Source organism: Melospiza melodia, chromosome 8 (assembly GCF_035770615.1).
Source record: "Melospiza melodia melodia isolate bMelMel2 chromosome 8, bMelMel2.pri, whole genome shotgun sequence".
NCBI classification, from domain to species: domain Eukaryota; kingdom Metazoa; phylum Chordata; class Aves; order Passeriformes; family Passerellidae; genus Melospiza; species Melospiza melodia.
Window position 1 is genome coordinate 16,355,828 of NC_086201.1, and position 16,710 is coordinate 16,372,537.

Consider the following 16,710-nt stretch of genomic DNA (forward strand, 5'->3'; position numbering starts at 1 on the left):
GTATATCTAAGGAGGATGGAGAAAAAATCTGGCCAAAGGTGTGTAATACATTCTCCTCACCCTTTGGAGGTTTCAGTAATGTCCCAAAACTTACAAGTGTTTTACTCATCCAGAAGAGGCACCTTTATGTCGTGCGCCCTTGCACCGAGAAAATGCCACAGTTGTCCATTCCCATTTTATCCTTGCTCTATAAAGAACACCCAATAAAACCAGAAATTGTTCAAGATTGTCCTTTTGGGTTTTTTTGCATACTGCCATGAAACAGCATCCCCATAATTTATTATTTTTTCTTGTTGTTGCTATTATTATTTTTCCTAATACAATCCTGACCATGACCTCAATTTTTAATGTCAGAATTGCAGCAGTGAAAAGGTTTGCATAGCATTCTTTCTTTCCCTGTTCTTAGCTCCCACATTTCTAAGTACCTATGGCTGAGGCACAGCTCTGCTGCATCACACCACACCCTCCCTAATCACAGGGTGGAAGCACTGTTATGACTTGGATGTAAACTCTTCTCTGCCAATAATTCCTGACACATGAGCTGTCTAAGCTTTACCATGACACTCCTCCAGTCACTCTCTGTTTGGAAACATCTTCATGAGACATGGCTGGACCTGAAAACATACAAGTTTCCAAATGCAGAGTAAACAAATGGGGTGGGAAGGCCACCTGCAAAAAACAACCCCAAGAAAAATTTTCAACAAAATCTATTAATATAACCATGGTGAGTGCTGATGTCTCTTCACCCTGTCTGCATTTGCCAAAGATGATTGGTACTGAAAACCTCAGGGATGTGTAACCTCACAAAGAGCTTGACTTTTAAAACTTTGGCACAAAACAGGCATTAATGGCCCAGTCATCCCTGGCTTTGCACCTAAAACACTAGCACTGTTTCTACTGGAAAAATGTCCACTTCCTGCATGACACATCTTTTGACAGCCTTCTCTGTAGAAAAGGAGACAGAACTGGTGTGTTGTTCCCTGTCTCACCTCCAGCAGTGACCACACACCTCAGAGACCTGGACCTCTCCTACCTGGGTGCTGTTATACAGAGGGTCAGACTGTAACATTAAACATGACAACTGAATAAATTTAAAATGTATTATCCTTCAGAGAATGGTAATTAAAACCCTATAATCATAAAATAAACCAGGAAAAAGCTAGGTTAATGCCACTAGAAAAATATAGGAGACCTATGGATGATGGAGTAAATGAACAAGGAAATAACAGAAACCTTAAAGTAGGAGTAAAAATGGAAAATATTGTCTTCAAAACCTTGTATTTCTGAGGGGATTTCTGGCATTACCAAAACTGAGTTTTGCTTTGAGGTCTTCTATTATGTGAAGCAACTTCTGTTTCAACATATTTGGAGCAAAAAGGTACTATATCAATATGGTGATGGATGATTTTATGCTGCTTTGTAAAAGCTATATGCAATAACCTTAGTCATAGCACACAGCATTTCAGTCCATACAGTTTGGCTGTAATAAGAGGAGGTAATCTCAGAATATGTTGGCCAATGTGGATAAATTTCTCCGGTTCTGGTCTGAAATAATTTTGGTTGGTTTGACACAGAGTGGAAAACAAAAATCCATTGGACACTGAGAGAGGATGTCCAAATACTGAAGTTAACTGCCTTAAATTAAAAAAAAGCTCTTCCCCAAGTTGAATATCTTCGTCTATTTTTACATTATTTCAAAAAAACTAGTTTTGTGAGGAGCATATGTGACTTCCAAAATATGCATATTAAATTTTGGATGAAAAATCAAAATTTCATTTCAAAATTCAATTTCTCTGGCATGAAAACAGTACAGAAAGACATCAGAAAAAGATTTCTGGCCCTGACATTCTGTATTATAGCAGTCACAGGTAGCAAATGCTTTATTTAAACCTGGATTATGCTTTCATTAAAAATCCCTACAATTAATTATAAAAAACTTGTTAGGAAGCATCATTTGTGCTTGCATTTCCCATCATTGTCTCAACAGAAACTCAACAGAAATATATTTTCTTAAAAAAAAAAAAAAAACAAAAAACCAGAGTAAACCCCTCCAACTGTCTGAATAAAATGTTCATAAAAACCTACTTTAAGAACCTATTTTAAGAACCAATCTGATTTTTTTTGTCAGTAGATAAAACAGCTACATTTTCTATGATTAAACATCTTCTGTATTGCGTTGTAAAAATTCTCCAACAAATGTAAAGAGGAAGAAAAAATGGAGTCAGAATTATACACATGTACTGGATTTTGCATACATAATATCCAAAACCTGCATCAGTGAAGAAACCCAAGCATTTAAAGAGCTATCAATTTGTGATCTACTAAGAAGTTAGTGCTCCATCTTACTGAACACAGATGCAGCCATGGGGACCTTTGCTCCTCTGACTTTCCGCCTTCCCTTGCTCCTCCCTGCGCCCATCCAAGATGCCAAATGCTGGGAATGCTCCAACTCACAATAAAAAACCCTTGCAGACCATCTATTTAATACAGCACTTCTGTGAGCAGGCTGTACAGCATTTGCCTTCCCTGACTCTGCTTCAAGACCTGACTGCTGACAGTGGGACAGCTCCAGTGGAAAGCCCAACTGCAATTTTTGGCTGCTCTTCCACACACGTGACCTGAATGACACCGTGTTCATTCCTGCAACAACACAATGACTGATGGTCACCACAGGGAGGCTCATGAGAAACAAGATAAACCTCCTTGGGTTTATCGTGACCTATCCCTCCCACCAAAGAATGAACATAGACCTTACTCTTTTCAAAATTAAATCTGAACCTTACTTATTCAGCTTACTTTTTCTCATTGTTTTCAAGAATTAGCAATACACTCTCTCTTGCATATACGTGCAAGCATGTGACAGAAAAATATTTGAACACAAAGCTCTCACAATTCCTACAAACCAGTTAAGCAATCTTTTGTAGTACAGGAAGGAAGGGAGAGTCATTTTTATTGTTTAATTGCTGGGAACTATGCAGGCCCAGTGATGAAGCAGATCATTAATCATTCAGTGACTTGTCTGTGTGTGTGCAAGACAAAGGCAGAGTACAAATCTTCAGAGTTGCATTCACAGCTGAGAGGTACCTGATGTAAAAGGCTGAACTTACAGTGGAGTTAAGCTTTTGCAGCTAGGACATGCCCACTCTTCTGACACCCAGTGCAAACCAGCCCTGCCAATGGTGTGCAGGTGCCTGTTGGGCTGCAGCTACTGAGGGGATCTGTAACCATGAGCTTTCCTGGCCTTCAACATCAGGGCTTTAAAACTTGGCTGTGGAAAGTGCTGACCATCTCCTCCCACCCTGAATCACTCTCTCTAGGGTTAATGTTTTTACAGAAGAGAGATGTGAATGCGATATTAGCCTAAAGATTAAATTCTTCCTTGTTGTAGACACTTTGTACACATCTGTACATTAGAATTCAGTTTGTCTTTGTTCAGTGTCTACCCAAATTTGTACCAGGGGATACCATAAATGCAAAACCAAAACTGATGTTCTTTGCTGGACCTTGAGTTTGCACCCTTGACTTTACGTGGCTAATTTTATCAACTTTTCAATAAACTCCACTTTCAGCTACTGAAAAATACAACAAAATAGTTAAAAAATACTATTCCTTTAGTCACTTTTCAATTAAACTGCATCTTTTAGAGACTTTCATTGCTTATATGCTAGTGCAAAGCATATGGGACTTAATGAATTCTGACATTAAAACATCACTTTAATGATAGAGCAAGCCTGTACAGCTAGAAACTTTTGCCAAAGGCTGTGGGAGCTAAAAAAGAAATTGTGCAACCCATGATCAGGGTAGCTTTATATGTTTAAAGAGAAATTCAATATTATACTCTTCACCATTCTAGTCTTCATTTAAACATAATGCTCAGGATTACATTGCTTTAATAATTTATACAAGGTTTAATAATTTGTGACAGAAGGATATTTTGAGCGGTTTTAAGAAGCATTTTCTCATCTAATCCTATGTTGGTTCTTAAAACTAAGCAGCAAATTGCAAATTATGGGAGTTAAAACCTCTAATTCACAGATTTCAAAAAATATTCAGAGTTGATGGTCCTTGTGGGTCTCATCCAGATCCAAATCTTACGTGAATGGTCCATACAGGGATCAAACCTCCAACACTGGTACCTCAGCACCACACTCTGACCAGCTAAACTAATCTCAGGGTCTTGATCAAAAGAGTGAAAGTTTTGTTCCTCTGCCTTTAGTGTGGCAACCACTGTCAGCCTTTGATATCCTTAGCAGTGGTTTTTAGGCTATGGTTCATGTGTTTTTTCTAAAGGATCTGTGACAGATAATTGAAAGAAAAATTGAATTTATGGTCAAGTAGCTTAAATTCACGAGAGATCTTTGGTGCTGGATACTTTGTAAAGGTAAGAAACTAGGAAACACTGGAACATGACCGACAGGAGACAGCTGCTTCAGGGCTCCATTTCTCCACTCCTCCCCACACTAGAATGATGTCCAAGGCCAGATCATTTCAAGCCATGGTCTGTATCATCCCTGGTGGACCTCATCCCAGTCTAGTCAAGGGCACAGGCAGGAGCAAGGCTTTTACACACTCATTTTTCTCCCCTAAAAGAGAACCTGAGCAACCAATCTCTTTATCCTAAGTGGGAAGAGAGGGCTGGGTCATGGCTAATTTTTGATTTTTGCATCATCACCATTACCAGCCATTACCGAAGTAAAAATTACATGGGCTGCTCAGCAAAAATGCTCTTACACCCATTAAACCAAAATCACCTAAGTTCTTTTCCAGTAAAAGAAATATTAAAACTACATCCTACTGTGACAGGGAGGAGATGCCTTTCAAGATTTTGCCCAGAAGATAATTTCTACAATCACTGTGGATGCAACACAAGACCAAAGGCCAGTGAACACTGAGTATCATCTTTAGAGGAGGAAGGCTAAGTGTGCTGCTGCTCTGCTCTCACTGCCCATCTGCTGGCTCCTGGCTCTAGATACCAGTCTGGTCTGTTTCCTCCAATTCACGTCACACATTGCACAGGAGAATAGAAAAGTTTAAAATATTACATTCTTCACTGAAAACAATAGTTCTTTAAGGAGGAGAGTGAAACTAAACACAAAAGTTACTTTAAAATTATAACAATCATATAATAGTTACATATCATAGCTGAGAAGATAATTAAGTAGAAAATTAAAGTTCTGAGTTGGGTTTTCAGTGACAAAATGGAGAGGAAGTCATAGTCCATAAAACACAACCAGCTAATACAATAACTTCCATAAAAATGGACAAAGCACAACAACAAAAGGTGAAACTAACACATCACTTTCAGGAGTTTCAGGGTTATAACAACTTGCAGTGCATTTCAAATTGCTTTCTGAGCTAACCCTTCTTCTTCTTTACTGAAGATAAACAAGGACACACTAAATACTGAATATATTTCATTAAGTTAAATAAAGCCTGAATAGCCAGTTATATCTGGGTTTAGCTTGCTTAGCATCATCAATGCCCAGTCACTCACCTAACTCTGGAGCTGACAATTTTGACACCACCCTGTGTTAATCCCTGGCCTTCCCAGATTCTTAGAGGTTTTATTCATTGTGTCTTCTCATGCTCCAGAGGAGGTTTCACTTATGCTTTCTATAACTACTTAACCCATTCTTCCATTTAAGCCCAAACTTAGTTAAAATAACAAAGCTGCATTATGAAAGCATGTTTTTGTTGAACAAATGTTCTTCCTCCCACACCTATTTCATTACAGGCCCATCTCTCCTACCCTCTTCATCCTGATAACATTGATGTTTTTAGAGCCAGCTCCCTATGCTGATTTTAGCCAAGTTTCTAGGACACAATGTTTTAATTTAAACACAGATCTGGTTTTATGATTTTGTTTTGCATGTGTTTGAAGTTGATCCTTTATAATCCCAATGGTCACTAATCTATTTCAAAACAGTTTCCTAATCTTTGCTTGTTCAAGAGCTTTCCTACTGTCATCCAGTTTTCTCTCTGCAGGCAGTCCAAAATCACAGTTGCCTCATGACCCCACCCCATGTTTTGTCAGACTGCAGTATACTAAGATGCATAAATTGAATTCTCTAATAAGGCTGCATTACTGGACAGGTGCTTGCTGTGTGGGATGGAACTCTGGGAAGAATTTGGTCTCCATAAAAACCTTTGCAAGGAGAAATGAAACTTCACCAGCACAGAAACATAGAGCTGAGGCTGTGCCCTATACAACAAAATTGAGGCTCTTTAAAAACCAAGGTTCTCACAACACCGTCATGCATCTGATCATTTGTCTCATTTTCAGCATCATGGAAGGTGGGACCCATCTGAATTTCAAACATTTGGAGTTATGTGCTTCTGAGTGACTAAGCTAGACACCCTTTGTAACTGCAAGGACAGTCTCTGGAGGTGTGTTTTTCTTTACCTGTTCTAGACAGAGAGCCTGGACAACTGCTTTGCAAAGTTTGCAAAATTAGAAGTTCAAGCCTGTGAGGTGGATTATATCTTGACACCCCTGTTTAGTTTCCACTTTCAGAAAATTAACAGTTCTCTGCAAATTTCTTGTCCCTAATTCATCACATTTTTATGTTAAATATTTCCTTCAGACTGCAAAAATCATTCCTACAATTCCATGCAGGAAGCTTTTATTCCAACCTAGTTGAACCTCATCATGTAAGGGTGCAACTTCAGCTTCAGCAAAGACCCACTGGAGACAGATCATGATTAGCAATGACATGCTTGATGGCTCATTCATTGAGAACAGGAGAATGCAAGTGAAAAAAAACCTAACAAACTAAAAAGCACTGATAGGAGCTTCTGTGGCAGATGTTTAGTGTCCTTATTATGTGTTTAAACATAGGCTGTAACATTTTTACTAAATGTAGCAAAGAAAAAAGTATAATATAACCAAAGAAACAAATGCAACAATGTGCTTAAATTTACCAAATCTTTGTAACAAAGTTTGAACTAAATAATAATATCAGGAATTAATCCTTGTGCAAAGGGTCTGCAAGAGCAAGGCTAGGGAAGTCAAAATACTGCATTAGATTAGTTGTGCCGAAGGGAGTGGTTTCCTGTGCTCTGAAGCATTTTCCATCCTTACAGCAGCACAGACTGCCTCAAACTGGAGCAATCTTTCAGGGATGAGGCATGTTTGGAGTTTTACTAAACAAGCCACATTCTTGTCTGCCTGCCGAGGGTGGCTTTCCTCCTCCTCCTCAGTGACAGGGTCTGGCTGCACAGAACATTTCACCAGTGGGACAAAGGCAGCTTCCCCAACCACATCAACACTCTAATTTGCAAAATTCCCACTTGGGATTCTCAATAAAATGCCCACTGAAAGCTGCCTGGAATGCCAGGCATGTATTCTTTCCTTTTTTTATTGTCCTCTTTACTTTCTATTTTACTCAGCAGCACTGAATTTCCTCTCCTCGTTTTTCAGAATTCATGGAATATACATTTTGTCTCTTAGAAACAGTGCTGACAAAGCAGACAAAAATGATGAGGAACTTGGTGTGACAACAAAATTGTACTAAGCCTTCTCTGAATTCTGCCTTGCACAATATTTCTAGAAGTAGCATTCTATACTGACCTCCTTTCATTTTCCTGAAGGACTTTAAAACCTACCCTGACTTGAGAGTTGCAGCTCCCCAGTGAATAATCATGCCAGGCACTGCTGCAGATTCCATTTTTTTCCTAAGCAAATATTTTTTTCAAAAATGCTTAGAAAAAAAATCATCAACAGATGACAAAACCAGCCCATTTTTGCCTCTGAAAAAAGCCCTGTCCATGGAAAAGCAGCCAAATTCTGTTCAGATAGATATTTGTTTCCTCACTTCAACTGGGATTACATTGGATGTAAATTTGTACATAGCTGGCATCTTAGCTGCTTGTTTCTCTGCTAGGAGAGAACACTACTAGATTCCTAGAAAAGGTTTACAACAGAAAAGCAATATACTGTGTTCCAAGCAAGCATTACAGCCATCCAAAAAGACATAGTTTAATTTTAATAAGCTTGCCTCTAAATGAGAAGCCAGATACAACAATCAGTGTAACAGGCTTCCACCATGTAAGCACTAACCCATTCATACATCTTGTAAGAAATATATGCAACATACCAGAAACTCCTGCTGGTGTCTTTATGAATTTTCCATTAAAATGAGCAATCACTGCTTCACATTTTTCTGTTGACTCCATCCTTTGAAAATAAAGAATAATTTACATAAATTAAACACTCAAACAGATTCCCATGTTTGTGATTTTTTTTTTAAAGCACATTTCTCGCTTTTTCTCAAATCATATTTCTTGTTTTTCCCTTCTTCACTGCTCTGGCTTGCTTTCCCATGTGTGAACAATGGAGATGATGTTTTCTAAGAACATATAACTTCAGAAAGGTAAAGCCAAACTCAATTAACATTTTATGCACTCTGAGACCAAAGTCAGTGCCAAACTGAAAATAATGCTCTTATTTACTCAGAAATTATACTGTAGCTGTCCAAGCTGTTCAAGTACCTCTCTTGTCTTGAAAGAAGCAGAAGGACTGACTCACTATCATTCATAACTGAATCCTTACTGTCCATGCTGCACGCAGCAAAGGTTAATGCCACTCTTAAGAGAGGATTCAGAGCTGTCTGTACAGTTTAAGGGTAATAAACTCAAACAGAAACCTGCCTGACTGCATGACCCAAACTGACTTGGCAGCTTTTAGCTTACACACATCATCTCCACTAAATGATGCACCTGGCTCTTACTTAGTTGTCTCCAAGCTCCAAACAGGAGCCAATACCAGCAGAGCTGTGATGGCTACTGAGAATGTGTCCAAAATCTGGAGCAGGTTTGTGCACTCATCTCTCAGATCCAGACTGAACAGACTGGGCAGGGGGCAGGAGAGCCCCTGTGGCCTGGGAGGGGCCTGACCTGCAGAGAGGATGTGCCAGCCCCGAGTGCCACCTGGGACTCCGTCACACTGAACAACTCAGATGTGCAATTACAACAAAATATATTTTAAAAGAACTTGTTTTGCAGCTGCCAGCAAGATGATGTTTGGTTAATGTTGAACAGATAATTTCTTTTCAGTTGTTCATTAAGTTCTGTAATTCATATCCACAAATTAGGCCAATGGCCTCAGTAGCAAACAAGCAGGACTAAAAATTACTAAGTCTTGGCATCTCTTTAATTCTGATATCCTTTCTGCACAGGCTGACAAAATACAAGTATAGATAACAACTAATACCACCAAAAAGCCAGACTGAACAAGAGGTTTTCCTAATGATTCCAAAAATATCTCTTTGAGAATTTTCAGAAGTTCTGGATTATTGGATCTGCATCAAAGAAATCTAATTTTTTTTTGTCTCAGATGAAACAAACAATATAATTTAGTTTCAGACTCAAGTCTGGAGTTGATAAAATACATTACTCCATTTTAACCTAATAAAAGTTTCCCAAAGGCAAGAAATTAAAATATTAATTTAATATCTACAGTTTTTTTGGAAAATTTTAAGTTTAATTAATTATCCAAGAATTTTCCAATACAAGAAAAATGTTCACCTTGTGAAAGGAAAGAAGTTCTAATTATATATAGAAGCAATACTTATCCTATAACCTAGGTATACTTTATTTATGTATATAAATAAACACATATAAAAATAACTTCACTGATGTATATATAAAACACAAAATGCATAATAGAGAATCTATTGAGAAAGTACTTTAAAACTACTATATTTTAATGTCTTCAATACAACTGAGGTCTTGAATATACACAAGTCTTTTTGACTTTTGCATATGATTCCAGAACACTTCCAGCTACATTAGGAAAAATATATCCTACCATATTTCCTACCTTACCACTGATTCAAGGTAGGGGTGGTAAACAAGTTTAGGGAGAGGAGACTGAATGAGAGCAAAATGCCAACTGAATTTTATAGTGGGTGTTAGTGGATTCTACTCTTCACAGTACCAAAAAATGAAAGCTACACATAAAACACACATATACTAATGAAATTAAAATGCTCAGTTAATTTTACCCCACTTATTGATTTTTTTAAAGGGGACAGGAAGAAATTTTAGCAAAGCCCAAACTTGCTGGTTTTCCCCTCTTAAATAATGAATATTTTTCTATTATTTCCAATTTTGTTCCTTTGTTATACCTTCTTGAAACTTGATAGTTTGACAAGCATATGAAGTTTGGGTTCAAGAGGCTGTGGGGGAAGACATTTGGAAAAAAAAAAAAAATCACAGTGCCATGAAATATTCCGCAGCCACCTCACAGGAAAACCAATTCCTAAAAATTTTGGCCACATCAGGAGATAAATTTGTTCAGTTCTTTTCTGTGCACTAATTTTAGATTCTGGTATTTGTTCAAATACAAAGCTATTGTAATATTGGCTGAATATCTGAATTACTGAAATTGGATTTCAGTATTTTGAGAATGCCAATTCTTTGCTTGAAGCATGCTTTTATTTTTGATAATAGAAACCTTCAATTTAAAGCCTCTAAATTTTGATTGTTATACTAGGTTTAAAGCAGGACTCACATAAATAAAAACAGCACAGAAAAGACTTTGATGAAGAGATCCCAGAAAAAATAACTACATTAACTAGAGAAAAAGTAGATTCATATGGACGGAATATTTAGGAGGTATTTACTAATTTATGGAAAATATTTTTTCTTGTTGATTTGAGTGAGATATTTCACTTAGAACACAAATATTTTAAGATGAGATTTACTGTAAGTGAATAAAAAATATTTTCTTTCCCAGCTGACATCATGTTAATGAGCCTGAAAAGTCAAAGGGCTGATGTTCAAAGGGCAATGATGAGTTCATTTTCTCCAAGGAACTAATGAAGAAAAACAAAACAAAAAAAGGCATGGGGGTGGGGAAGAAGGATCTTCCTTCTGGTCTGCTGCCTGGGATTCAAACTTCACAATCCAGCAGTCACACAAGTCTCTGTGAAGCATCACGTAACCCTTGCTTACTGACTCAGGGATAGAGGAGAAAGGAGAAGTACAGAAAAGGGAAGGAAGTGGTTTAGAGTGAATTCTTACTCTAGATAATTGTCCAGTAAGAGCAATAAATTTAGATTTAGCCATCTAAGCAAGATGAGACACAGCTCTACCAAAGGAAGAATTAACAAAACCCTGCTGGATAACTCAATTTCAATCTTCCTTCTCTTTACAAGCTTTATCATTTTCAGTAATTTCTGCCTTTTCCGCCTATTCTTGCATTTTTAATGCAAACAGAGGAAGAAGGCTGCCAGCGTGGCTCACAGCCCGAGTACCTCGCAAAGCCAACGCCGCGGCTCGTCCCACTCGAGTCCCGCAGTATCCTGGTGGAGATCACCTGCCCAAAGGGCTTCAGCATGTTCTCAAGCTCCTGCTCGTCCATGGACAGAGGCAGGTTGGAAATGTACAGGTTAGTCGGGTCTTGCTCTTGTTGCTGAAAGAGAGTTAAAACCAATTGTTATTGCTGTTGCCACTGACATTTTGATTTTAAAACAAACAAGTACACTTGAATTCTGGCACAGATTTTTACTTCTCAGGCCCTTTGTTAAGCCTACTCTTTCCTAGTATTAGTGACCTCCATCTTCTGCCACTGCCGGCAGCATTCCTGAGAAAGTTTCCTTTCTCCTATTACTGCTGACACTGACATTTTTAAGTAGAGATAAAGGTGAATAATTGACCAGTTTATAGTCCATGTTAAAACTCCATGTTTCAAATTTTTCTCAAAGGAAAAAAAAAAAGTAAATATGAGATAAAGGAAAGAAATTAGCAGACAAGAAATACAAGAATGGTGGAAAGCACTGAGAAAGCCAGATGTAAGTTAAGAAGAGAAAAGATTTGGATGACAATCAGAAAATAATATAAGGAAAAAAAATGAGAAAATGGATTTAAGAGTATGTACATTGCCATAATAATACCAAAAGAACAGAGTGATACAGAAGCAAGTGGGACACTGTCGTCGCCTTCCATACGTGAGCACTTATGACTTTTCACCAAACTTTTATGTTATACATTCAGACAATAAAAAAGTCTTCCAAAACTTTGTCTAGAAACAGACAAAATGAGAGAGGATGGCATCCAGGAGATGAGTAATTAGGGAGGTGACAAATATAGCCACATCTTTACCATTCCCCTGATCTTAGGCTACTCACTACTTTGTGTTATCTATGTATGTGCCATAAAATGACACCTCTAAGAAACCTTTTTGGTGAAATTGATGATTTCCAGTGTTTGTCTACAGATTTCCCAGCTGTGGCAAGGGAGCATCTCTTCCATGCTGGCGATCACTGCCCATGCTCTGTAGTGAAGCACATTCTTGATCTACACAGATTGATGTGACACAGCCCTTAAAGTTGTGCAGAACTTTAATGTCATCACTGTCACTCTGGTATAATTGTAAGTCTCTGCAGGATGCCCACATTCAGCAGCACTTTTCTGGCATGAGCAGTGATATGATCTGAAATCAATTTTATTGATGTACATATACAATTTTCATAGAATCACAGAATGGGTAAGGTTGGAGAGGACCATGTCTGGTCATCCTGGATCACAGTGCACAAGCCCTGCACAGTAAAGAAGCTCATCCCCATTTGCAGGTGAACTCTCTGTGCATCAGTTTCTGCACATTGTCCCAAGATATTTATTGGTCCCAACATATTTGATGGCACAGTCCACAATGTATTTTCCTTCTGTACAAGAGGGCTGACTGCCTTGCAGGGAAGTTTGAATCAAACCAGACAACAAAAACAAAACCATACAAAACCACAACACTTGCCTCCTGCCATTAAAGCATTTCTTAAAGTGATTATACTGCATGGATGGTGATATCCTCTCATGCAGAACAGGATCAATTTGTCATTAAGACCCCCTTATATAAATAGTACCTCAGTATTTTTAGTAGGATATTGCATAATTTTGTAACTTGCCATCTTAGATATCACCTCTCAGTTTGAGTTATTTTTCCCAGGAGGGAAAAAAAAAAGAAAAAAAGAAAAAAAAAAAAGTAGTGTTTGGGCTTGTAGGGAGGTCACACCTTTTAGGCACAGAAAGGAATTATCCTGTTCCAAAACCAGTGAAAATTAAAAATGGGAAAGCAAATTCTAGGCTGAAAAACCTTTACTTATTTGCATTTTTACCTCAAGTCTCACATTCAGTTCAAAAGAGTTAATGTTTTGAAGTTTTCCAAAAACATTTTTAAAGAAATTGGAATAGAAGACCTATAGGAGGGAAATGTTCTTCCATTTTAGTGCATGCCTCTGCCACTGGTACAACTGTAATTCCTAGCCACACCAAAATCCCACATACCTTACAAAACAACCTTTTCCTGCTCCCAAGTGTTGCCCTCATTGGCCCCTTTATAGTCCATTACAAATGGCATTTGATTACCCTGTATGATTTTTCTTTTGTTACCTAGTAGAGACATCCCCCTTCCAAAATAATACTGAATCTATACAGTACACAGACAAGTTTAGGGTTCAAATTATCTTATCATAGGGTATCTGAATGCTTTTTCATATTAGAAAAATTAACAGAAGGGGAAGACAAGAAAATGGATTCACTGTGAGGCCACAGCTGACATTAATATTAATTGCTGGGCATAATTACAGTAGTTACATTTTGACATTCAGCTCAAATTTCCTCAGGCAGGAATGTGAGATGAAGAACAGCTTTCACAGTGTTATAACTGGTTTGTTACTTAGATAGTATTAGGCAATTTTGTTTTGCACCTTGAGATGTGTAGGCTTAACTTCCTTCTTTAATGAGTTATATCAGCAAAAGCTTTAAAGGAGGTTTCAAGCATTGGCATTACAAAATTGCACTTGTAGCCATAGCAAGATTTTCTGAAATTCCAAATAGTATTTGAAAGGAAAAGTTTTGAATGTTTTACTTTTTATTACAGACTGCAAAATATATTGCAGGCAAATATCCTAAAACTTCCCTAAATAATCTATAACAGTATATCAGCAGGAAAGTCAGACTCTTCGCATAATTTTATTTAATTTCCTAATGTTTTTATTCTAGAATAACAGAAAGTATACAAGTATTCTCATAAAAAATTCTAACATTTGAAAAGATAAAAAAAGGCCTCATTTTGTTCACAGTAGTAACAGTGTAATTTACATGCAAAAAACAAAAGAACAAAAAACCAGCCAACCAAACAAAAGATTATGTTCAGAATCACCCAGCAGAGAAATAAATTCAGTCAAGGCAGAAACTCAGAGAACCTGTTCAGGTAAGTGGGTAGAGCACACTCCCCTTCTCTCAGGCTCCTGTGGCAGCCCAGGGCTTACCAGACTCCCTCATTATCCTGGCACTATATCCTGGCATGGGACCATGAACTTTTCCTGCCAAAAGGGGCACAAGGACCTGCTGCCATTCACTGCACACGCGGGGCATTGGATGCTTGTACTTACCCACCTACCAGAGAAAACCTCCTGCCACAAAACCATGTGACATACTGCTAGGGAAGGCAATGCTGCACTTTGGAAGAATATTAACAACTTCACCACTAACCCACATTACAAAGCTCTTGGGGAAAAAAGAGAAAAAAGAAGTGCATCTGAGGAAATTGTTCTAAGGAAATTGTTTTCTCTGAACAGAAAGCATTTTGTAATGGAAAAATTTTACTTGTGGTCCATGAAACAATCTGTATTTTGCATTATAAATTTTTGGGGTTTGGTCAGGGACATGCTGAATGGCTGACTGGAAATGACTTCTGTTTTGCTGACCCTATCTCCACATCAGTCTAGTTCAGCCTGAATACTCCCAGGGATTCAGTTACTTCTGGTTTGATTCTTTGATGGAACACCCAGACCACAGCAGACAAAGGGGAGTTTGAAGACACTTCTACACATGTCCATAGCTAGAACTGATAAAAATGGAAGGCAAAGGAGGGAAACAAAAAGCAAAGAAGCTGCCAACAGATGAGGATGTCTCACTGAAATCCTGGAATACAACTTGAAATTTCTTCCATCTGTAATTCTTTCAGCAAAATAGTTGAAATGCCAACAAACACATTCCACAGTGCATTGAGGAGGTATCTGCACTGCAGGTGCAAACCCATGACCACCCTGCAGTTCAGCCATAAGGATAAATCACAGAGCCACAGAATAGCTCAAGTTGGAAGGGACCCATGAAGATCACCAAGTCCAACTTCGTCAGGACAGATTAATTTAATCCACTTCTTCACTTTTCAAGAAAAGAAAGAGACAGCCACTGATTCACAAAAGGGCTCATTTACAACACTTATTTGCAACCCCTACTACTGTTGGCATAGATGCAAAGCAAGACTGAACTTTTTCTAGAGTGTATTTGGAATTTTATACCATTTAATACTGGAAGATTTATACCAATTATTGCGCAAAACAATTCTCTTCCTTTGAATAACTTATTTCACCATGCAGCTCCTGTCATGTCCAGAAGGCTATTAAGCCTTGAAACAGATATCTGGGTACATTTTGGGAGACTGTAAGCAGCAAGTTATCATCTTCTTCCCCTTGGGTTTCCTAGCTGATTTCCAAATAGCAGCCACAACTAGGATTCTCCTTCCATCTCTGTGCTATCTTACACAGAAGGCACTGCACAAACAGATGTTTGCCTTTATACATTATTTTGTCATGGAAAATGGTTACAGGTTAACAGTTAAAACTCAGGAAGTTAGGAGAAAGACAAACTATTTAAGTCACAGCCCTTTCTCTCTCTCTGGCAAGCAGAAGTTTAATACCAGAAGTTCTGTGCATTTTTCCCTTACCAAAACCTGTCTCACCATTGCTTAATTCACAGTGCTATTACTATTCAGTCTCAGAAGAGAAAAATAATTCCTTTGACACATGAGTTTTTAATTCCTCTTCTGGAATTAAGAAAAAAAAAAAGTGAAACCAGCAAAAATACCTTCCAACATAACTCAGCTCAGACCTTGCCTATACATTGTAATAATTCTTAGGATTTAAAGGTAGGTGTTCCTCTGCTTAAAATCCATGAAATCGTATAAGCCACTTTCCCCTTATATATCTTAAATCTCTTGAAATTATTTGCGTTATTTTATGGAAATGATCAAAAAGATTTACTAAAATCAGTGAGAAGTTCCCTAATTTTGGGCATGCAAACCTCCATTAGCATATAATCTATTGAATATAATATTTTTTTAAATTCTATACAATTTAGGAAAACTGCTTAATTTGAGTGTCTTCATATTTCATGCAGGGTTTTCCTTGGTTAACAGAACCTTCAGCAGATCCTGAAAGATGCTGATATTGCTCAGCATTTTCAGATTATGGGCAACATCAGGGAATTTGTGGGCTACTAAAAGTATCCATATTACTGAGAAAACTAGCAAGTCTTGTTTTTAGCAATGCAAGTCATCAAGTTTCTATCAATCTTTTCTCTCCAAACACCTTCATCTGTGTCTCCTGAACTTCTCTACCAGAATGTAACAATATAAAGATGGAGAGCAGAGCTCTTGCAGACTAACATGCTGCTTTTTCCCAAAGAGCTCCCAAAGATCATAAGATATAGCATTTCTTACAAAAATGACAGCAATGATCAACTGTTAATATTTATTTCTGCAGAAAGAGGTGTTCAGGATTCCTACATAATGTGAAGTGGTCTACATCATCTGAAAGAAATTAACAAAAACCTCCCTGTGCGTGTTGAATTGTTCCTAAACTGCAAGCAAGAAACTTGGCAAAAGGCAAGGACATCTGTTTTCTGTTGCTGTGTGTAAGGTCAGAG

The 16,710-nt window shown here is 37.8% G+C and overlaps 1 protein-coding gene across 5 annotated transcripts in view; it reads right to left on the reverse strand.

Moving 5' to 3' along the window:
* RBMS1 (RNA binding motif single stranded interacting protein 1) overlaps positions 1-16,710 on the reverse strand; it is a 143,155-nt gene that overhangs the window by 14,527 nt on the left and 111,918 nt on the right. For all 5 annotated transcript variants that reach the window (XM_063161980.1, XM_063161981.1, XM_063161979.1 and 2 more), the window contains exons 5-6: positions 11,259-11,416; positions 8,097-8,176 (exon numbers count right to left, since the gene is read on the reverse strand). In XM_063161980.1, the coding sequence (XP_063018050.1) occupies positions 8,097-8,176; positions 11,259-11,416 (238 nt within the window). The remainder of the gene's footprint in view (positions 1-8,096; positions 8,177-11,258; positions 11,417-16,710) is intronic.